General features: G+C 37.2%; 1 protein-coding gene across 6 annotated transcripts in view; it reads left to right on the forward strand.

Annotated features, from left to right (window-relative positions):
* The window catches only part of PPIP5K2 (diphosphoinositol pentakisphosphate kinase 2), a 57,761-nt gene that overhangs the window by 17,151 nt on the left and 17,294 nt on the right, over positions 1-23,316 (forward strand). For 4 of the 6 annotated variants that reach the window (XM_040986117.1, XM_040986118.1, XM_040986120.1 and 1 more), the window contains 17 exons: positions 1,245-1,406; positions 2,698-2,819; positions 4,348-4,449; positions 5,961-6,047; positions 7,074-7,149; positions 7,233-7,342; positions 8,550-8,635; positions 10,145-10,270; positions 10,406-10,527; positions 10,790-10,972; positions 15,332-15,473; positions 17,285-17,508; positions 19,242-19,369; positions 19,875-19,989; positions 20,516-20,620; positions 20,709-20,825; positions 21,976-22,143. In XM_040986117.1, coding sequence (XP_040842051.1) covers positions 1,245-1,406; positions 2,698-2,819; positions 4,348-4,449; positions 5,961-6,047; positions 7,074-7,149; positions 7,233-7,342; positions 8,550-8,635; positions 10,145-10,270; positions 10,406-10,527; positions 10,790-10,972; positions 15,332-15,473; positions 17,285-17,508; positions 19,242-19,369; positions 19,875-19,989; positions 20,516-20,620; positions 20,709-20,825; positions 21,976-22,143 — 2,175 coding nt within the window. Of the gene's footprint in view, positions 1-1,244; positions 1,407-2,697; positions 2,820-4,347; positions 4,450-5,960; positions 6,048-7,073; positions 7,150-7,232; positions 7,343-8,549; positions 8,636-10,144; positions 10,271-10,405; positions 10,528-10,789; positions 10,973-15,331; positions 15,474-17,284; positions 17,509-19,241; positions 19,370-19,874; positions 19,990-20,515; positions 20,621-20,708; positions 20,826-21,975; positions 22,150-23,316 lie in introns of all 6 variants that reach the window. The other 2 variants (XM_040986119.1, XM_040986121.1) reach the window with 2 other exon arrangements.

Below are 23,316 nucleotides of genomic sequence, written 5' to 3' on the forward strand. Positions count from 1 at the left end.
GCCTGGTGTCGGCTGTTGATCCTTGTGATCGTGGCCAGCAACTGGGACCGACACAGCCCTGGCCTGGAAGAGGTCACAATTCAAGTTCTGAGGGATAATTTCTTCTGAATGCACACTTTTTTTTTAATCAAAGTCGAACTCTCCTGAGTTGGAAGAAGGTATATTTTAACTTTCTCAGTGTCAGTGATTTCAGTGTTACGTTTCTCCTGGATCTCACTGACGTCTGTCTCTCCCACGACCACTGTGGCAGTAGAAGCTGTGACCCTCGCGGTGCATTTTAGACCTAGCCTTGATGTTCCACTCTTTACTGTCCTTGTAAAGAAACGGGGTTAGTTTACAAATGTGTCAAAGGTAAGCATCCCAGGCTGAGAAACTGAAAATCGAAATGCTATGAAGTTGGACACTACCGGAGGAGCAGGCTGGTGCTAAACAAGTTTGAGATTTTGGACAATTTTGAATGCTCAGCTTGGGAACGCTCGAGACGGAGTTGGGATGATTATCAACACAGTCCAACACAGCACGGTTTGGGAGCTGTGATTAGTGTTGATGTTTTGACATCTGTGGCGACCAGAATATGACATGAGAAATGGTTCATTGCAGTTACTCTATGATCTTAATAGCTTTACTTCAGCTAGTGTTTTGTGAGTGTCCTCTCCAAGTAGAAACGTAATGAAGGTGCCCTTGCAGGTTCTCTGCTGTGTTCTCACTGACCGCAGGGAGTTAGCCAGATCCGCTAGCCAGGCTGTGCTCGTTCCAGGCTGCGTTCTTCCCGTGCTTCTTGCAGCTCCTGGAGGTGACTTGCCCCTTCCGGACCATGCTGCCGTGCGTCAGGCCTGCACACTTTGCGTCGATTTCCTCCGTCTGCCAGGCTCTGCTCTCTTTTTGAATCTATTGTGGCAGTGTTTTCCTTCTGTAGTGTTTGCATCTCTCCTTTGTGGAAAGACAACCGTTTGAAGACAGACAGCATATGCTATTTGGTATTTATTACCTTTCTAAGTTCAGTATAATAGTTTTCTATAGACGGTAAAACTGTGCTATGTTTTTTGTTTCTCAAGACTTGGTATAGTAGTTTTCCAAAGAGATTGAAAATATTTTTTTTTTACTGGTTTTCACCTGCATTTTTTTTTTATTTTGTTTAATTTTACTGTGTAAAAAATTGAAAGATGGTGTCTCTGCTCTAGAATCTGAAGCCTTTCTGTGGTTGTTTTTGCTTTGCATTTGTTGCTGGTTATACATTGTGAAAGGTTTATACAGTGGGTCCAGATTACGCGCATGCTGAAGCTCGGAAGTCCCCGGCCCTTGACGGCAAGGTGGAGCGAGACAGTGAAGGAAAAGAAGTAAGATACCCCGTCATCCTCAATGCACGGGAGAAATTAATTGCTTGGAAAGTCTGTCTAGCTTTTAAGGTAAGTTGTTTTATGAGCACTGTGGACTCTTGTAAAGGAATTTTAATTTTCTTTTTTGAATAAAAGTCCGTAGTTTGGATTTTAACTGGAGAGGAAAGCTGAGAAAGTGTCTGGGACATTTGAACAGTTCATGTATTTTTCTTCCATTGGAGGTTTTTGTAGTGCTGTTCTATTCTTACAGTGCTAATATAGTCTTTCTGTACACATTGTATGAAAGGAAATTTTGTCAGGTAGAATTAGACAATAATTTATCTAACCAGTGTTCAGTGGTATTGTTGAACACATTAAAAACATTCAAAATGTTTCCTTTCATACACTCAATAACATTTTTCTTTTTACCATTGAATGAGAAACGTCACTGTTCTAGTTTGATATGTCATGAAATTATAAATACATTTCTTAAAACTTTTGGTTCTGAACATTTGATTAATTCAGTCAATCTTTACTATTATATTAGGTTTTTGTCCAACTACTGTTAACAAAAATTTAAATAGAGGAAATATAGTTTGCATTTAATAAAGGATGCATTTTACTTTTTTGAAATCTTGTTTGAATATAAAATTGAAAGACCAGCATATTCAAGTACTACTGTTTATAAGTAATGTTTTGTATCCTAAAAATAATTTGAAATCTCTTTCATGGAGGGAATATTAGTGTGTAGAGAAGTTTTGTAAAATTCCAGTGAACTGTGTTGCTTTGTAAGAATTCCAAAAAGAGTATCTTAAAATCACATTATCCAAATACATGAGGGCTTGAGCATAGTATAAAGGTCAGAAAGCACTTAGAACCTGAACGGCAAATTTATACTTTCTTTTAATCCATTTTATTGTTCCAAATACAATTTATTACAGGTACTTACAAATATGGTGTTGTGAGTATATAGAAGAATCACATGGAAAATTAGGCATTTCCTCTGAGATGAGTCTTTTTTTTGGTGTGGGTGATTGAAGTAGTATGATTTCTGCAAGTGTAAAATTTATGAATCAAGAGTATTGAATTGTTTTACATTAATCTTAAATTACAAATCTTAGTGATATAATTTTTTCTTTTGTCTCTTCCATGTTATTGTTTTATATCTACATCATAAGGAACTTAAATAATCATAGAATATATATCTTCAGAGTAGTCAGGTTACAAGTAAGTAATTTCTTACTTACTATGAAGTAGACCAGTGTGCAATGATGATTACACTTTTAGACATTTGTAGAATTTTATAACTTCTAATAAGACTGAAAAAGTATATTATGGTAATTGAAATGAAATTTTAAAGTTTATTGTTTATTTTAAATAGCAAACTGTTTGTGGCTTTGATTTATTACGGGCCAATGGGCAGTCCTATGTCTGTGATGTCAATGGCTTCAGTTTTGTGAAAAATTCCATGAAGTATTATGATGATTGTGCAAAAATACTTGGGTAAGGAATTTTCATATTTATCATTTTCTCTGCATTCTAGTTTTCAGAAATCATAATTTTTAATATTAAGTGACCAAGAATTCTTTAAACCTTGTAGAGTCATGAAAATGACTCTTCACAGGATGAGATCTTTGGTGGCTATGCTATATCTGAATTACTTCTTCAGTGATCAGCTTTTTGATCATAGATAATATATCTGAAGGCTTTTAGGTATTTTAACTTCATAGGTTTTAACTTCATAGATTTAGAGATACTATTCTATGGTGACTATTAACATCTCAGTATCTTGCTTTATAATTTAGTTTTTTGTTTCTTTTGTTATAATCTATAATAGAAGATTTCATTCTAGTTAATGATGGAAAATTAATGTTCATTAAGTAACAGGCAAAACAGAAACATTTGGAATTCAGGATTCTTTGCATCACATTCTTTCTGCAAGCCATGTGTTGAAGATTTTCACAGGATTGTCAAGTGAATATGAAAAAATTATATATACAAATACCACCATTTATTTTGACACATTTTATTTGAAAGGCAGAATTGGGGAGAGAAAAAGGGAGAGACAGGGAGGGAAAAATCTTCCATACACTGGCTCACTCCTCAGATGTGCACAATGATTGGAACTAGGCTAGCCTGAAAATAGGAGCCTGGAACTCTGGTCACCCATGTGGATGACAGAGACGCACATACTTAGGGTATCTTCACCTGACTTCCCAGGCATGTTAGCAAACAGGGCACTGAATTGGAAGTAGAGCAGCAGGGACTGAGCTGGCATCTCACATGGGATACCAGCATTGCAAGCATTGCAAGCAGCAGTTTAACCTTGGGTACCAACACAGCTGCCCACACAGGTCGTATTCCTTCTTTTTTTTTTTTTTTAAAGATTTATTTTTATTATTTTTTCATTGGAAAGGCGGATATACAGAGAGGAGAGACAGAGAGGAAGATCTTCCGTCCGATGATTCACTCCCCAAGTGAGCGCAACGGGCCGATACTATGCCAATCCCGAAGCCAGGAGCCTCTTCCGGGTCTCCCGTGCGGGTGCAGGTTCCCAAAGCTTTGGGCCGTCCTCGACTGCTTTCCCAGGCCACAGGCAGGGAGCTGGAAGGGAAGCGGGGCTGCCGGGATTAGAACCGGCGCCCATATGGGATCCTGGGCGTGCAAGGCGAGGACCTTTAACCACTTGCGCCACCGCGCCGAGCCAGGTCGTATTCTTAATAGCTGGATTCAGAAGACTAGCAAAAGAACAATGATGTTTAAGAGTTAGCGCAGTATATGGCACAAGGGAGATTATCCTTTAAAATCTTTAATAATATGAGTTAACATTTATAGTTAAGATTTTTGAGCTTCTTGAATACCATTAATGTATTGGAACTATTGATCTAATTTTTTCTATTCAGAATTGATTCAAAAATTACTTACATTATGATCATGAGGTAGTTTGCTATTGGTTTTGCTCTTATGCTTCATCTTGTCTTCAGATACTTAGTTTTGTCTTTAAAAATTTTTTTCGTGTTGTCTCTTAAAGAAATATTGTAATGCGAGAGCTTGCACCTCAATTTCATATTCCTTGGTCAATACCTTTAGAAGCTGAAGATATCCCAATTGTGCCAACTACATCTGGAACTATGTAAGTTTGAATTTTTATGTAGACCTGTCTTGATTTTTCCCTTTGAGTTTGTGCTATTACATTAAAAGTTCCATAATTGTTAAGTACTTTATATTTTCCCATGTGATTCAGTTTGAAAATGGATGAATAGTCCCTATGCTTTTACAAGGGCCAGTAGAATAAAAATCTTTTATGCTGTTACAAATAAAATCCTGAAATATGCTGTATTAATTAGAGATATTTAATTAAACCATAGCAAAAGTGCCAGTAAGTATATCATTTGGAGGTTCAATGTGGTCATGCAACTTTATCAGGTTGTCTCTGAGGCATATTAATTAGTACAGTATTTCTAGAATGTTTTATAATATTCTAGTGATGCAGATTATTTATGGAAGTGGAAGGTGAATTGACTGCCTGATTCACACTCAGATGTACGCTAGCTTGTTCAGTATACTGGGACATCTCAGTTTGGGGAAAAACTATTTAATCCTGTTTTTAAACTGATATTTTCTAAACTTATTTAACACAAAATTTACTCGGTTATCCATACCCTGTAGGGGTGTGTTCTGCAGTTCCTACTTTGGCAAATAGAGTCCCCATGAAGTTTGCTCCTAAAACAGTTTCTTTTCTAACATGGGCAGACTATAATAAATATGACTGCCATCTTGTAAAATTTTGTCTTAGAATATTAATATTTTAAGATTTATTTTTATTGAAACTTCATTCTATATTTATATAATACTATAGAGAATATACAAGAGTACTGGAAAGTGGAATTAACATGCTTATTCTTGTGTAATGTTTAAATTTCCTATGAAGGGTTTTCATAAAGTTCATGGAAATGTTATTAAAAGCTATGCTTTGGGCTTGCATTCTGGCACAGTGGGTTAAGCCATTGCCTGTGATGCCCGATCCTGCCCGAGTCCTGATGTGAGCCTTAGCTGCTCAGCTTCTGATCAGTTCCCTGCCACTGCACCTGAGAAAGCAGCAGATGATACTCTAAGTGCCTGGACTCCTGCCAAGCACATGGGAGACTCAGATGAAGCTCTTGACTCCTGGTCTCTGCTTGGCCCAAGCCCAGCCCTCTTCTGAGCAATGAAATGAAGACCGTTTCTCCCTTTCTCTGTTTTTGTCTTTCAACTAAATGACATAAACCTTCAAAAACTGAATGGATTTCTGAGTTTTTTTCCAGCAAAATAAATTTTCCTTTAATTCCATTTTGCATGAATTTCTTTACCCTTGTATTTTATAAATGTCAAGGATTAGAGCACATTGGCTTTCATCCGAGTTCTTGCAGACATCACTAGAGAGGTGTAATATATCTCAATATCCACTATCTCTGCCCTTCCACAGGTTTCTTTTGTTCCGTAAGGATTTAATTTAGTAAACAAAATACAGGTTGGGATGCTACAAATTCTGCTGGATGGCTCTAAATCTCTGAATGGTTTCATGTTGCATTAGTCTGTGTTATAAACTGCAAGCTGTTTGAAGAACTTGAAGAGTTTTTGTTTTTGTCTGTTTTTCCATTTTAGGATGGAACTTAGATGTGTCATAGCTGTGATACGTCATGGGGATCGAACACCAAAGCAGAAAATGAAAATGGAAGTGAGGCATCAGAAGTATGTTTTTTTTTTAGATTTATTTTTTTTTTATTATTTTTTCATTGGAAAGGCGGATATACACAGAGAAGAGACAGAGAGGAAGATCTTCCGTCCGATGATTCACTCCCCAAGTGAGCGCAACGGGTCGATACTATGCCGATCCGAAGCCAGGAGCCTCTTCCGGGTCTCCCACGCGGGTGCAGGGTCCCAAAGCTTTGGGCTGTCCTCGACTGCTTTCCCAGGCCACAGGCAGGGAGCTGGAAGGGAAGCGGGGCTGCCGGGATTAGAACCGGCGCCCATATGGGATCCCGGGCGTGCAAGGCGAGGACCTTTAACCACTTGCGCCACCGCGCCGGGCCCCAGAAGTATGTTTTAAGGAAAATAATATTGCACTTATTTTAACATTTCTGATGACGCGATTGACTATTTTGATAATATATTACATAGAAGGACTTTAACCAACCATTCTTTGGCCATTAACATTTAAACCTTACAAAAATTGCATGCCAAATTAGTTTAGAATAATGGTGTATTTTAGCATCTGCAAATTATGTGGGCAGTATTTATCAGTGCCATTGGAGTGACAGGGCTTTTATTTGTTGCCATAAAGTATTCCGTTTCATCTTGGTTATCCACATCCTTAGAGTCACTGAACTCATAACCTTTTAGAAGAAAATGAGATGAAAGTTCCAATTACTTCTATTCAGTATTTGATTTGAGGAACATATAATTTAAAAACCTGAGCTGTTAATTATATATTGAAGTAGATTTTTCTAAATGAAATATGCAGTGGCTTCAAAGGATATAATTATTGCACATTCACTTTCCATCATTAGAAATCATTTAAAAATATTAGATATTATTTACAAAAGAACTGAGTTTTATATATGTGTGCTGGAGCTATGTGGCTTGATGAATATTAACACACAGTGCTTGGAACCACAGACCTGGAAGTCAAGTCTCATATCTGTACTAATTTTGACTTACAAATTATATGGAGGAAGTCATGATGGCAAATGACTAATAATTCTCTTTTTTTCTAAGATTTTTTGACCTCTTTGAAAAATGTGATGGATATAAGTCAGGGAAATTGAAACTCAAAAAGCCAAAACAGTTACAGGTAAGTATATTCTCTTGTGAAGTTTTATGTATTTAGTAATGAAATTACGTAAGAATTTTGTTCTTTGTTGATTTATTTTCTAGGAGGTGCTAGATATTGCACGGCAACTTCTCATGGAGCTGGGCCAAAATAATGATTCCGAGATTGAAGAAAACAAGTCAAAACTTGAACAGCTGAAGACGGTACTAGAGATGTAAGTGTTTTCTTGAAGATGGTGGTTGTGATCACAGCTTGCAGTTTTCTTTATGTGTTTGACTTTCCATTTTAATTTCCTGCAAGGATCCCTTTGCTTTCTACCTCTGAAGCAAAGGGGCAATGAATGAAAAAATCTATCATCAGACATAGATTGTATTGAAAGCTGTTGTTTTAGTTTTAATTTTAATGAGAAGGTAAGAAGATACCAAATTTGGATTTCCCTGGATTTGCTGCTTCTCATTGAGGCTTCATTGCTATTTAACCAGACTCATTGCTATTTAAATAAAGTAGCTTTCAACTTTAATCTCATATTCCTATCAAAAGCATTATGTCAGGACTGGTGCCATGGCTCTGCATGCTAATCCTTCACTCGCAACCACCAGCATCTCCTGTGGTTGCCAGCTTGTGTCTCAGCTGCTCCGCTTGAATCCAGCATCCTGTTATGGCCTGGGAAAGCAGTTCAAGATGGCCAGAGGCTTTGGGAGACTGCACCTGTGGGAGAGACTTGGGGGAAGCTCCTGGCTGCTGGCTTTTATGTTTCAGCTCTGGCCATTGCAGCCATCTGGGGAGTGAGCCATTGGTTGGAAGACCTTTCTGTCGGTCTCTCTGTATATCTTCCTTTCCAATAAAAAATGATAAACGAATAACTAAATAAAAAATAAAAGCATTGTGTATGTGACTACTTATAATTTTATTTCTGGGTAAACATGCATGCATTTATATTTTCATGTATTCCTACAGTTTGTAATTTTCTAACATTATTCATTTGAGAGACAAACATGCAGAGAGAAGACAGGGGCAGACAGAGCTCCCATCCCCAGGTTTCTTGCCCAGATGCCCACGGTGACTGGGGTGGGGCCATGCTGAAGCCGGTAGGAGGCAGGTCCATCCACGTCTCCTCAGTGAGTGGCTGTCCCTAGAACCTTTGTAAATATTATCAGGCAGCTGGAATCGCAAGCAGAGCTGGGACCACTTGGGGAAATGGGCATACTCATGAGGGTTGTTCCCAGACCCCTGCACATTGTTTTTAGTGTCAATGGAATGACTATCTATACATCTTCTGCTAAGACATTGAAGAGTTCAACAAGACAGTAGACAATAGGATGAGATATTGTTGCATGAGTTTCTCTACATAGATTTTGCCTTTTCTCGTTTAGTTAATCATATCAATAGTTACTTGTCCTGTTTGCAATTTTATTTTTCAGGTATGGCCATTTTTCTGGGATAAATCGTAAGGTTCAGTTGACCTACCTCCCTCATGGTTGTCCAAAAACATCTAGTGAGGAGGAAGGTAGGTATTCCTCTGTCCTGTTGGCTTTTATGTGTGTGCAGTAGCTCATGACTCACTGTTGGCTGCCTTTGGCTTGTCTGCTGCTTAATAGTTTAGGGGTGCACATGCTGAATAATGAAAGTAGGATTTTAACTATGCCATTTAGCTTTTGTGTTCAGGAGAAATTTTGACAACATCTTGGGACTTCCCTTTTACTCGGATTGTTTCAAAAAGGTTTTGTATTAATACTCAAGTGTCTTCTAAGGGGCCTCTCTTCCTCCTTTGGAGTTGGAAAGAGTATCCAGGAAGAAAAGGTTAACAAACACCCAGGCACTATAAAAAAGTGTAAAACATGGTTCCAAAAATAACTTGATATTTTTCTGTACCCAGTAAGTCAGAAGGAGCATTTAAATTATTGGTCTCCCAAGAGCAGGAATGCAACAATGTATTTACCTTCTCAGAGAAAAGTGGACAGGAGTTAGAGAAGCCATCTCATGAGAAGAGATGCATATGACTAATAAAATCACCATGATGCAGTCATACAGGTCTAATGTCTTCATGGAAAATGCGTGGGACCAGAAGGCTTGCAAAGTTTTGTTTTTTTCACGCTTCAGAATATGCACCCCTTACCTGAGGTATCTTGTGAAGGGACCCAAGTGTAAACACAATCAATGTTTTATAGATACCTTGCACACATGATGTAAAAGTAATTTTGTGTAATACTTTTACATATCAAAAAATTTACTTAGCATATGACTTTTTGCTAGACGGGGAAGATGGATGATGGCCTTGTATTCATGAACAAGGTGAAAACAAATTGAGGTAATCTTAAATGCAAACACAAATCTGAACAAGCCAGTGGTGATTTTTACATCTAGTATGTTGCTGTCATTCCACCTTGCGATTAGCAGGAATATAATTTCCCATATCAATCTGTAGGTTCAAAATGTTTTATAGACAAAGCTTTTTAAAGATCAGTGTTTCCTAAAGTAATGCTCTTCCTGTTCCGCGTGGTGAGCCCCAAGGGAAAGGTGAGTTTCTGTCACTTTGAAGGTGGCACTGCTAATTTCCAGTAGTGCATATAATGCTCGTTTTTCAGTTCCCTCTGTTTCCAAAGATGAATCGACAGATAAAGATTCAGTATAGAAGCTCCCATCTGACAGAAGACTGTCACCTGGGCTATAACAGAGGTTCCACAATTCCAGATTTTTAAAAGCTGCGCTTGACTGCATTTTGGGTTTTTTTTGTGTGTGTGTGTGTACAATTTTAATTGGAACAAGTGTTCATCCTTTGCTCCTAAAAGTGGTACCGAGCACGATTCCCCATCGTAGCCTGTGTGTCTTCCCCTCAGCTGGCGTGAGTTGCCTTTGCTGTCACTGTACTCTGGAAGGCACCTGAGGTGAGGACAAATACAGAAGGTCTTCATCTAGCAGATATAGAGCAGTAGAACCCTGAGAACAGACCAGAGAAAATTGATCTGAGCAAATATGGAAAGAAGCAGAAATAATTGAGCTCTTCCCTGCATGCTAGACAGCCGGAGAGAAGAGCCATCCTTGCTTCTGGTCCTTAAGTGGGGAGGAGAGCTAACTCCAGCAGGTCGCGTCCAGGCTGAGGAACTCGGGAGAGCCTTCAGGTGTATGTATCCAGGAGGTCAAGGTAAACCTGGGATTTTCTTTACACTTGATTGCATTTCTATAATCTTTCAAATTCTCATTTACTCTGCTGTTATAAAATACAGAAATAACAGTGAAACAAAAATATAGCTTAAGTGATTTGAGGATTTATTTTCAGGAGATTATGCAGGGTTTCCTGGTTGTGGTTTACTTAGATTACATAGCACGTACCGACACGACCTCAAAATATACGCCTCTGACGAAGGCCGGGTGCAGATGACTGCGGCTGCTTTTGCAAAGGTATAAGTCAATAAAAGGTTTTATATTTTTTCATCTAATGTTTAATTCTGAAAGATTTTTACTAGAGCAGTATTTTAAAAATTACAAATTTGGAACTGGTAGCTAAGCTCTCAAGTAGCAGTCTTGATTATTTTACTAATAAGATCTTTGTAAGTAGTTAGCATTGCATTGTGAAATTTAGAATATAACAAACCATGATGATTTTAACATTTTGTGTACTAAGGTTTTCTTTTTCTGTTTTGTTTACATTTGCTGCATTTAGGGGCTGCTGGCTCTAGAAGGAGAGCTGACTCCCATCCTTGTTCAGATGGTGAAAAGTGCAAACATGAACGGTCTGCTGGACAGTGACAGTGACTCTCTGAGCAGCTGCCAGCAGCGTGTAAAGGCAAGGCTGCACGAGATCCTGCAGAAGGACAGAGATTTTACTGCCGAAGACTATGAAAAGGTGGGTGTGGGCAACCTTTGCCATTGCAGATGTTACTTCCACGGGGAGAAGGACATAGGACAGATCCAGAGCTTACTGTCCAGGTGGAAAGGCTGAACACTGGAACAACCCTGGCTCCTGCATGCCCTTGCCCACTTGCAGTGTGTTCCCCAGCTTCTAGAAGAGCTGCAGTTATCAAATCCAGACCCTGATTTTGGATTTGTATGCATCTCTAACATACTTGGAAACATACACTATGAAGTGACTGAAAGAAGTTATTTAGTATTTAGTATAATATACTTGCAGATTTTAAAAAATACGTTGCCACTGACTCTAGGAATCCTGTTGTACCATTGATCTCCTTAGCTCATTCCTTCTATCTAACTACACTTTGTGTCCTTTGAGCAATACACAATATCGCTAAGTACTTCTGGCCCAGACTGCAACAAGCACCGTCCTACTCTACTCTGTTGAGTTCAGCTTTTTTAGATTCCTCATTGAAGTGACACGTACTCCTCATGCGAGTGTATGTATGCCTTTGATACATTGGTTTCACCGCATTGGGATATATAGGCCCGCTACCGGGGTTGCTGGATTTTGTGAGTAGGTCCGCCTTTAGTTTTTGAACAGCTTCTATGCTGTTTTCCACAACTGTGGCACTAACTTACTATGGAAAGTTTTGAAGCATCATATAATTCGTATGTTCTGTCTACTTTGGCCTATATTATGTTTGTGAAATTTATCCATTTTGCTGTGACTATTTCCAAAGTTAGTGAATAATCGTTAGTATATAGCATTTTAAAGTTGGCAGACTTATTTTGTGAATGGCTATATGGTCTCTGTTGTAGGTTTTTAAAAACCCTCCTTAGTTCATGGGTTGTGCTGTTGGCCCAATTAGACCTGCAGAATATCATAGTTTATCGGCTCTCTGTATTTTATAAATATATTATATAATATAAATATATAACATACATAATATATACATATATATGTAAATATATAATATATATTAGCTTTGGGTTGTTACTTTTAACACTGCTATGAGCATCCTTGTATCCACATAGTGTGTAAGAACATATATGCAATTATTGCAAAGATATGAGACAAAATATTCCATAATGCTGTACTTGATTTTTGTCTTAATCATTCTCTCCATAATTAATTTTGTGAGCCCTCTCAAAGGAACATGGTTTGGGTTTTTGGTTTTCTGAATTATTTGCTTATCCTCCATTTGATATGTTCTTATTTATTACTTTGTTTATATTTGCATAGTGTTATTGCCTTTTTCTAATTGGAAACCAGTGACTGTAGGTAAAAGTAGATGTTTATTATCCTAATGTGTAGTTTTTATAAAGCAGGCACAAAGCCACAGAAACAGGCTTGAAGTCACACATGTTCTTTATCTACCCTTGATTGTGTGAATGAACTTTGAAACTAACACTGTTTGAGACAGTCTTGTACTCCCTTCGTGATTGATTGTGTAGATCTTGGGCTGCTTTAGAAGGGGTGCTTAAGCTTGCCAAACCTATGGTAGAAACTGTTTGTTTTTATTTCTAATTCTGTATCTTTTTGGAAAATTATTTGTCTATTTTTTCTTAACTGCTGTGTGCTAAAATTTCCCACAGTAATTATGGGTTTGTCTTGTCTTGGTAGTTCCCTTAGTGTGTTTTAAATGCTTTGATGCCATGCTTTGGGGGAACATAGCGTTGATATAAGTTTCTATAGTACTTTTGGTTTCAAAATTAAATGCTCCCCATATACAAGTTGAGCATCCCTAAACCAAAATCTGAAATGCTGCAAACTCAAACTTCTTGGCATTAAAATGATGACACAAGTGGAAAGTGTCATGCCTCAATCATGTGACAGGTAACAGTCAAAATCTACACACCCTCAACATATTGCAAAATTAGTCTGTGTATACTTTTTGAAACCTATGGATGTTTTCTTTGAGACTTTATTCTCAACACCCAAGTGTAACAGTTACATTGTATATAGCCAAATATTTACACAAATCAAATCACTTCTGGTCCCAAGCATTTCAGATGAGGAATATTCAGCTGTTCTGCGTGTTTTTAAATTTTTCTTCTCTGCTTTATTGGAATGGTTTTCCTTTTTTTTTTTTCCCTGCTAGTTAAAAAAACTTGTATTTGATTCTGCTGTTTGGTTAACAGGAGCCCGTGACTTGAAACTCAAATGTTTGCATTGTGCTTCCAGGCCCCTTTCCAGACAAATGCAGAGACCCTAGAAGCATACTTTTCAAACTTTGAAATTTGTAAGAATATGTTTGGGATCTTGTAAATATGAAGGTTCTAATTCACTAATCAGAGGTTGGGTTTGGGAATCTGTAGTTTTAAGACGCTTCTAGGGTATTTCAGTGCTGCTAGTACTTAACCATAGGTTAACAACAGAGCCTAAAATCATTTCATCCTGTGCACAGCTTGCAACATATATATATGATATTTTAGTTCTGTATATTTTAAATTATGCAACATTGCATTTTGATTCTTTTTATCTTGCTGTTTTATTAGAAGTTCTGTCTTTATGGTTTGTTTTTCCTTAGATTTGGAAGTGTTTTGTGTTTTGTTTGCCTATTTGTTTAAATATTGCATCTGTTACCTTCTGTGTTTCCAAGCTCATGTTATGCTTATCATTTTGTCTCTTACCCTTTCTTGGATTTTTAAAATCGTTTTATGACTTTTTTTTCTGGATATAATCTTCTAATTTATTGAAATCTGTGTATAGTTACATCTATCTAGCAAGCATTGTACCAGCCAGTCTATTTTTCAGTTCTATAATTTGTATTTTTAAAAATCAATTTTCTTAATTATTTGTAGATCTTTGGTGATTTTCATTGTTTTCTTTCACTTTATTGTCCAAAGGAATGATCTTTCCCGTAAGTTTTTGTTTGCTAATTCTAATACCTGAATCTTCATTCTGTGTCTGTGCTGTTTGGCATTCCTGATGTGTTGTACTTCAGTATCATTTATTGTGAATGGATATTTCATTTCTTTATGGAAACAATTTGAGGTCAGGCTTATTTTTGCCACATTATATTAAATATTCTCGTTTGTTCCTGTTATGCCTATAAACATAGTAGTCTGGGGTTTACTTAGCTCAGTTTCAGAAATGGATCTGTGAGGATTAACTAGTCAAGTTGAACTGGTCTTGTTAAATCAGTTGAGTTGAAAATTATGATTGGTTGGTTTGTGACTATTTTGAACCCTAAATACGAGGATGACATGAGTTCTACTTTCGATGAAACCTGAACTGTACTTTTCCCCCCCTTAGTCCAGTAAGACTATTAATTTACACTGAACTATTTAGTTTTCTTTAGAATTAACAGATGTTTCCATTGCAATTGGAATCCTGAATTTTCCTCTGTAATTCTTTGACTTATCTTTCAGATACCTTAAAGCAGAGGCATAGAAGTTCTTTACCAAATTCTTACTTAAACCCTGAATGGTTAGACTGGTTTAAACTGTCTACTTTACTATGACCAGATGTGGAATTCCACTCTATATTTTTAATTGTCAAGAAGCTATCTTGTGTACTTAAATAGCTTTCTAAGCTAAATGTCAACACTGGACTTTGAGCTTGTTAACTCATTACAAAGAAAGCAGAATAACATAATGGTTAGAAGTATTACCTGTGTTCATCACTACTCTCTTTTAGGATTTGTTGTATTTTATTTGAAAGACAGCATGAGTGAACGAGCAAGATGGAGTAAAAGATCCTCCATGTGCTGGTTCATTCCCCCAACTGACCACAATGAGCAGGGCTGGGCCAGACCAAAGCTAAGATCCCAGGGTTATGCTCTCCCACTTAGGTGGCAGGATCCCAAACAGCTATGCATCATGCGTTGCCTTGCCTTGGTATTAGCAGGGAGCTGGATTGGAAGTAGAGCTGCCATGACTCAAACTGACACTTAGATATGAAATGTTGATACCACCAACTGCTGTCCAACCCTTGTTTTACCACAACTCTAGTCCCTACTCCAGTCATTAGCTTGATTTTGAGCAAGTTGCTGAACACCATTTAGGTAGCTCTTCTGGAACATGTTGGTGAATAACAGTAGAAATATAAGGTTTTTCCCATGAACGTGTATGCAAAATGACTAAGACTATATTTGCACATTAATCCATCCAGCAAATTATCCTCACTTCTCATTGAGTACTCTGGCTAAATCTTCTCAGTGGATAATCTGATAATTGAGAGTCAAGTTTTTTTTTTTTTTAACATGGTTTTTTACTGTATTTTTTATATTTTGGAGGTAATTTTTGCACTATGGAATTCTAGCTACTGGAGAATTTTGTAAATTATTCTCTTAGCTAATAACATGTCACGTTGCTAGGTATACAAACATCCTTTGCTTATTTGCAGCTTACTCCATCTGGAAGTCTTTCTCTTACCAAATCCATGCATTTGATTAAAAATCCTGTGAAGACCTGTGACAAGGTTTATTCTTTGATTCAAAGTTTGACTTCTCAAATTAGACATCGAATGGAAGATCCCAAATCGTCAGGTAAATAATGTGTTTTTAGAACCTAAAGCAAATAAGTTACTTTCAAGTACAATAAGCATTTTGTACTTGGTTACAATGAGAGTCTCCTTCCCAACACTTTCCTGCTGCCTTCTATAATTCGTTCTCTCCCCTTTTTAAACATTTTGGAATATGACTTTAGATTTACACTGTAGAAAAGGCTTTAATAGTTCACCAGGCAAATGTACAATAAGTTATGAAGTAATCGCAGGTAATTAAAGCCATATAAATTTCATTGTTAACCATTGCTTGACAAAGTTTTACAAACTATCTGTAGTGATACGGTTACATACAGATACTACTTTTTTTTGTTTAAATTTTAGCTCCCACATATAAGAGAACACGCCATATTTGTCTCTCTGGGCCTGGTTTATGTCACATGATAGGATGTCCTCAGACTGAGTGCATTTCATTGCAAATGCTCGAATTTAATCCCTTCTTAGAGCCACAGAGTATGATTGTGTGTGTTTTCTGCATTTTCTTTACCCATTCATCTGATGGACACTTTGAATGGCTCCACAATTTGGCAGTTGTGAGTAGTGCTGCCATGAACATGAAGTGGGTGTCTTTGTGCTTTATTTTACCATATTTTAGGGGTCTATCCAGTGGTGGGTTGCTGGATGAGACTCTAAGAAGTCTCCTCACTGTTTTGCACAGTAGCTGAACCAAGTTGCATTCCCACTAGTAGTATGTGAGTATTCCACTCTGCCCACAGCAGCCTTTGGTACTCTGTGTTTGGATTTTAGCTGTATTCTCACAGGGGTGATAGTAACCTCATTGTGGTTTTGATTTCCATTTGATGGGTAGTGGTTTTCGGCATTTTTTTATATATTTTGTTGGCCATTTGTATTTCTTTTAAAAACTGTTGAAGTCCTTTGTCCATATGTCAGCTGGATTGGTTGCTATTTTTTCAGATTTATTTGTGTTATTGAAAAGGCAGATTATTGAAATAAGAAGAGACCAAGAGAAAAATCTTCCTTCCACTGGTTTACTTCCCAAAAGCCACAACAATTGGAGCTGAGCTTCTCTAAAGCGAGGAGTTTCCAGGACTCCCATTTGGGTACAGGACTTTGGGCCATCCTCTACGGTTTTCCCAGGACATCTGCAGGAAGCGCGATGGGGAGCATAGCAGCCAGGACACAAACCATCACCCACATGGAATACCGGGATGCCAGCACTTGGAAGGATTGCCTTTTGAGCCATCATGTCTGCCTCTATTTTTTTTTTTTTTTAATTATTGAGGCTTTTTTCCCTTTAAATGTCCAGGAAAGAAATAATAGCTAAGTTGTGAGTGCTTTTAACCAAAAAAGCATGAAAAGGATGCTAAAACATTTTCATTTGATCATACAATTACTTGCCTTGTACTAGATAGGCCATGTAAGGAGGTGCCACAAGGTGCCGGAGTTGTGTTCCAAGGCTGGGTTGACCATGAACCCTGCAGCTTTGGCATCTTGGGTTTCTACTGGTAATAGTCATCATTTGAACTGTTTATAATTTCTAAAATTCCTTTCTACTAAAGATGATCTTCCTATTTAATTATGACTCCAATAAAAACAAATTTTAAAATTCTTAATTAAAAATGACTTAGCTCTAAAGAATTTTAAAATAATTGCTTTTTTTTTGTTGTTATGAAAGCTGTAATATCTGGAAGAGGTCTTTTATAAACCTAGTTTCTGACCCAAGTATTTCTACTTATATCCAAGTCTCAAAAATATCAGCAATAAAGTTTCTAATTTTCAACATTTCAGCATGTACTCTTAATATGTTTAAGTTTAAAAAATGTTATGTTCTAGATATTCAGCTGTATCATAGCGAAACACTGGAGCTTATGCTGCGTAGATGGTCCAAGTTGGAGAAAGACTTTAAAACAAAGAACGGAAGATATGACATTAGTAAAATCCCTGACATATATGACTGTATAAAATATGATGTCCAGCATAATGGCTCCTTGAAGTTAGAAAATACAATGGAATTGTATCGCCTTTCCAAGGCCCTAGCAGATATTGTCATCCCTCAGGTAAGTAATTCTTGAGAATCAGTTTTCTTTTGTTTTTATTTAAATAGCTAATGTATTAATTCTGTTCTGGTAGATAAAAGCAGTTGATCTTGTCCTTAGAAGACCTATAATTGCCAAGTAAATGAGAGTTTCTGTTTGCAGCTTTTTCACAGTGAGTTGAATCTGCATACAGTTCCCCCACACAGCATAAAGCACTCAAGCACTTCCTGGGTAGCTGCTGTGTTGCTACCAGCCCTGTGCTGTGGGAATGTGCAGGGAATGGGAGAGATGCTTGTGTCTCTGCAGAAACAGTTTTACAAATTTTTAAAAACATAAAACCATTATTAATAATGCTTCAAGATGTAGCGTGGTGTTCTTTTGGAGGACATGAAAGATCTTTTCATTGTAGAAGAAAGATAGTGTTCTAACCAGAATTAAAATGAGTAAAGTCCAGTCAGGTAAAGAATTTGGCAATGGAGGAGCAAGTGAAAAGTAGCACACTGAGATGGGGGAATGCAAGGGCCCTTCAGCTGCTTCCAGAGAATACCTATTTGGAAAAGTATGATGGGTTTCCAAGTTCTTTTAATTCTGTTTTTGTACCAACTATTTTTTTCCTTTTTTTCTTTTTTTTTTTTTTTTTTTGAGATGTATTTGCCTATCTCAGTGAGAGGAATAGAGAGGTGTTTTATCCACTGGTTCATTCCCCAAATGACTGCAATTGGCTTGGTAACGCATTTCTTGTAGCAATTTGTTATCTTCATTAATTCAAAGTAATTATAGACCTCATTACATTTGATAATTTCATGGCTTTTTGGCTTACCTGTGTTTAAATTTATGAAAATACTAGCTAACGGGTTTTTTTTTTAAAAGATTTATTTTGTTGGAAAGGCAGCTATACACAGATAAGGAGATGGAGAAATATCTTCTCTCTGCTGGTTAACTCCCGAAGTGACCACAACAGCCAGAGCTGAGCTGATCCAAAGCCAGGAATTAGGAGCCTCTTCTGGTTCTCTCAAGAGGGTGCATGGTCCCAAGTCTTTAGGCCATCCTCTACTGCCTTCCCAGGCCACAAGCAGGGGGCTGGATGGGACATACAGCAGCTGGGACATGAACTGGCACCCAAATGGGATCCTGGTGGTTACAAGGCGAGGATTTAGCCACTAGGCTTTCACACCAGCCACTCCCCCACCCCCTTTTTATAAGATTTATTTACTTTTTATTGAAAAGGTAGATTTACAGAGATTTTCTATCTCCTGACTCCTCAAATCCCCAAATGGCTGCAGTGACCAAAGCTGAGCTGATCCAAAGCCAGGAGCCTCCGTAGAGTCTCCTGTGCAGGTACAGGGTCACAGAGCTTTGTGCCATCCTGTGCTGTTTTCCAGACCAGAAGCAGGGAGCTGGATAGGAAGTGGAGCAGCCAAGGATGTGAAATCATGCCCATGTGGTTGACTGGGATGCCAGTGCTTGCAAGTAGAGGATCAGCTGATTAAACCAATGTGCTGCCCCTAAATCTTTGATTAGATTGAATATGTTCATAAGTACTGCATTCATCACTAGAAATTACTTTAGTTACCCTGGAGAATCCATCCAATTGTGCTTAATAGTTTTGGAGTAGTATATTTCCAAAAAATGCAAACCACAAGTTCTCTAATGAAGTACTTTCCCCCTCGCTAGAATTCTTTACTTGAAGAGTGAATGTGCTAAAGCTCTTTGTCATTTTACCCTTTTTCTCATATTATGTATTTTCTGCTCAGGAATATGGTATAACTAAAGCTGAGAAACTGGAAATTGCCAAAGGCTACTGTACTCCTCTAGTTAGAAAAATCCGCTCAGACCTTCAGAGGACCCAAGATGACGACACTGTAAATAAACTCCATCCTGTGTAAGACACCGTACGAGTTACTTCAATCTGCAGGCATCTCTTTTTGCATACCTCAAACCCAAATTACTTTTCAGTGTGAAAGTCAGGAGTCTAACTTGGGCACAGAATTATGCAGGTAGTCTTGTCAGTTTACTTCTAACCAAGGTCCTGTTGGCTGCACGCTGGACAAAAACGAAGGTGAATGGGGATCAAGGACTGCGTGTGCTTGTTCACTCGGGATCCCAGTGTGCACTCCGGTCGGCAGCAGCTACCACGAACATCTTGGAGACAGTTGTCCTCTGTCCTTACTGTCTACAGTCCATGACTCAGTAGATCTGTTCCTCTCCTCATTACTTCCACTCAGCATGTTACCGAAGATCACTCCTCAATTCTGGTTAGAAACGTGATAGGTTTGATTTAATCACTGTGCTCTTTACTGTTAGATTAAATTCCATTTGATATTCCCAATATTTAGTAATTCTTTAACTATATGGTTCTGCTTAGTAATTCTTGCTTCTAACTTTAGGTATTCCAGGGGTGTTCTGTCTCCTGAACGTCATGTTCGTACCAGATTGTATTTTACCAGTGAAAGTCACGTACATTCTTTATTGTCTATTCTTCGCTATGGTGCCTTGTGCAATGTAAGTGGGATAAGTTACTTATACTTCTCTAATCAAATGACAGCAGCTATTTTTTATTTTACTGGTGATGTTTACACAGTTAATGAGGGGGGGGGGAGGTCGAATCAAGGGGTAGTGGGTAAGACCCTTGTTTACATATTTTTTTCTTCCTGTGTGTGGGTGGGGAGGAGACTGGAAGAGAAACCATGCCCATCTTCCCAACCACCACATTACCTTAGCCTTAGAATTCAGTAATGAGTATCATATTTCAAGAGATATGTTTACTTTGTATAAGCTATTTTTCTTTTAGGATATCATTACAGTTTCTAATACTGCTAAGGGATTTATAAGAATAGTTTGCGTAAACAAGCTTGAGAAACTTATTGGAACTTTCAAATGCAATGAATGCAGTTAATTTCAAGGATTATGCACACAGTAGTCGTTCACTTTGTGTTGTCAACTCAGGATTAAACAGTTGACATTGACCATAAAGTGACATTCAAGGAATACAGTATGAGAAAATGCTTACCATGTACCTTTTGTTCAGGAATCAGATGAACAGTGGAAACGAGCTATGGATTATTTAAACGTTGTCAATGAGCTCAACTACATGACACAGATTGTTATCATGCTTTATGAGGATCCTAACAAGGTAACAGAGCTCTTGATTGCTTTGCATTATAAGAGCTAACTAGGCAACGTGAACTGCCTCATTTTAAAAATATTCTGTCATGTTTTAGGACCTCTCCTCAGAGGAACGCTTTCATGTTGAATTACACTTTAGTCCAGGAGCCAAAGGCTGTGAAGAAGACAAAAATTTACCATCTGGTTACGGATATAGACCAGCTTCCAGAGAGGTAATTATGCAAGAGAGATCTTCCATCTGCTGGTTCACTCCTTGATGGCCCAAGAAGTTGTGGCTGGGCATCATTAACTGCAGATCAAATTTGTGAAAAATGACAGCTCTGTGCTATAAGTTCTAACAAGGATCCTGTGTATTTCTGAATCTATTTAGCTATACTTTGTATCTTTTGACAAAATTAGATGTTCAATAAGTCTTATTCCTTTATCTGAGTCCTATGTCTCATATTTTTTGGTGTCTATAACTATTTAAATTTTTCTGTTTATTGTCATTATGTTGAATTGAACTCATTTTTGTGTGACAATTTTATAGCTAGCATATTTGCCATATGCTGTTCTGTCATTCTGTTGATGTTCCTGTCAAATCATTTAGATTTGTAGTGTGAGTAGTGATGGCATTTGACCAAACAACAAATGCAGTTTGTGATGGACACTTTCGTCATTCATGTCCTGTTCAGTGCAATTGTTACTACCAGTTTGAATATATTCTCTATCTGGTTAAAGATGTTCTCTTTATGTTCAACACTTGGCTTCTGTGGTATGGTAGTCCAGTTTGTTCTATCGTCAATGGATATTTGTATATAAAATTCCTTAGCCTATCTCTCCCCTATGATGTAGGATTATGGCTTTGAAGGGTTATAGCTTGCACATTCCTGTCGCAGAATCAATCCTGGCACAAGGCACACACTGAGAGTGTATTTAGTGAGATTCATAAGGAGTTTTTCCTTTTTGTGCAACCAGTTTTATCGGAAGTATTTGTAGTAGAACTTCAGGATTCTAAAGTTCATAAATTCAATTTGCTGTTTTAGTTTATATTGATATCAATGATATTTCTATGTAACAAAACTAATCTCTTGCTTACAGTCGTTGTTTATACATTTGATGAAATTTAGGCATTTGTGGTTCTTTATCATTTTATTTAATTTCTGCATAGTGTAATATCTTTCTTGAAGACAGGGACTAATGTTTTGTGTCATAACCTGCATAATTCTAGACTGTTTGAAGAGGTTGGTGAATATGCATCATTTGTACAAGCAAACTGTTACACATATTTTAAGTGATTGAATCAGTTAATGGCTGAATTTGTTTATCAGAAGAGATTTTTTTTCATTGGAGTTTTGAGTCTATTGTGTTCTTTATCCACAGAGTGAAGGCAGGAGATCTTTTAAAACCGATAGTGATGATGAACCACACTCTTCTAAAAAAGATGAGGTTGATCGAGCTGTTCTAATGTTTAAGCCAATGGTATCAGAGCCGATTCATATACACAGGAAATCTCCGCTTCCAAGATCTAGGAAGATGGTTACAAACGAAGTAAGTGTATGTATCAGAGCATGTCTCATGCAGTCAACTATGTTCTAATAAAATTGAAAAGAAAATACAGCTTTAATGGTAGAGCTTGGGAACCTGATTATTTGTCAACTGTATTTATTTCTTTACTCAGTATTTAAACATACTGTTGTAAATGACAGAAATTAGTTTAGGGATAAATTCTAACTTTGTATGTAGCTTCCCTAACAAATGGAGTGTAGATATGAAAATAAGCTTTTCCTAGGAGTTTCACAAATTGATTTCCCCTCCTCCCTCTTTTTGCTGGGTTACATGTTTTCAATAATTTTTAAAATTCTCAATGTGTCAAAAATAATTGTTGGTTTAAAATGAACAATAGATGACAGAAAAGGTTCAGCAATAACTAATTACATTGACAGTGTAGGTTGATTAGTCTATTGCTAAGACCTATATAAGTTAGACTAACTCTTATGCTATTGATGGAATAGTGTTTAACTACTAAAATAATACATAAAGGGCAAGTTGAGTGCTCAAATGAAATTTGCTGAGTATGTTTAATAGCTACATTATATACCTTCAGTAATTCTTGAGTTATCTGCTCTCTGTAGGATGATGCTCGCAGCACTGAGATCGAATGCCTATATATATTTTCTGAATGCCCTAGTAAAAACACACAGCAAGAAATTGACTTTATAATAATACAGAAAAAGAACCATCAACTTTAAATTGGAATTATTTTTGATTAATACTTAACTGTACCAGCTCTGAAGAATTAGGTATAATGCTATTTAGCAATTATTGGGTAACAGTATAAACAACAAAAACAAACTCATTCCTACAGTCCTAAATTATACAGACACAAGTGTTCTATGGTTCTTAAATTTCAAATATATATTCTCCAGTTTGCATGTATGGCAAAATATGTGTAGAGAAAAAATTTTTTCACATGTAGTAGATTGTTGCCATTTTATAGTGGAAACCATGTAGTAGTCGAAGTTCCATTGAATATGATATATTAGATTGTAAGACGATGACTAACATTAATTACAGAATTGGAATATTTGTTTTATTGCAGCTAAATTGAAAAATAAAAGGTTGGGCTAGGCTTGTGTATCCTTAATTTCAGAATATAGGAAAATCATTTGTATTCACATAACCTAAAATACCACTTGCATGAGGGCAGTTATTTTGATGTTT

The sequence above is a fragment of the Ochotona curzoniae genome, unplaced genomic scaffold (genome assembly GCF_017591425.1).
Source record: "Ochotona curzoniae isolate NIBS_2020 unplaced genomic scaffold, NIBS_Ocur_1.0 contig_4501, whole genome shotgun sequence".
NCBI classification, from domain to species: Eukaryota; Metazoa; Chordata; class Mammalia; order Lagomorpha; family Ochotonidae; genus Ochotona; species Ochotona curzoniae.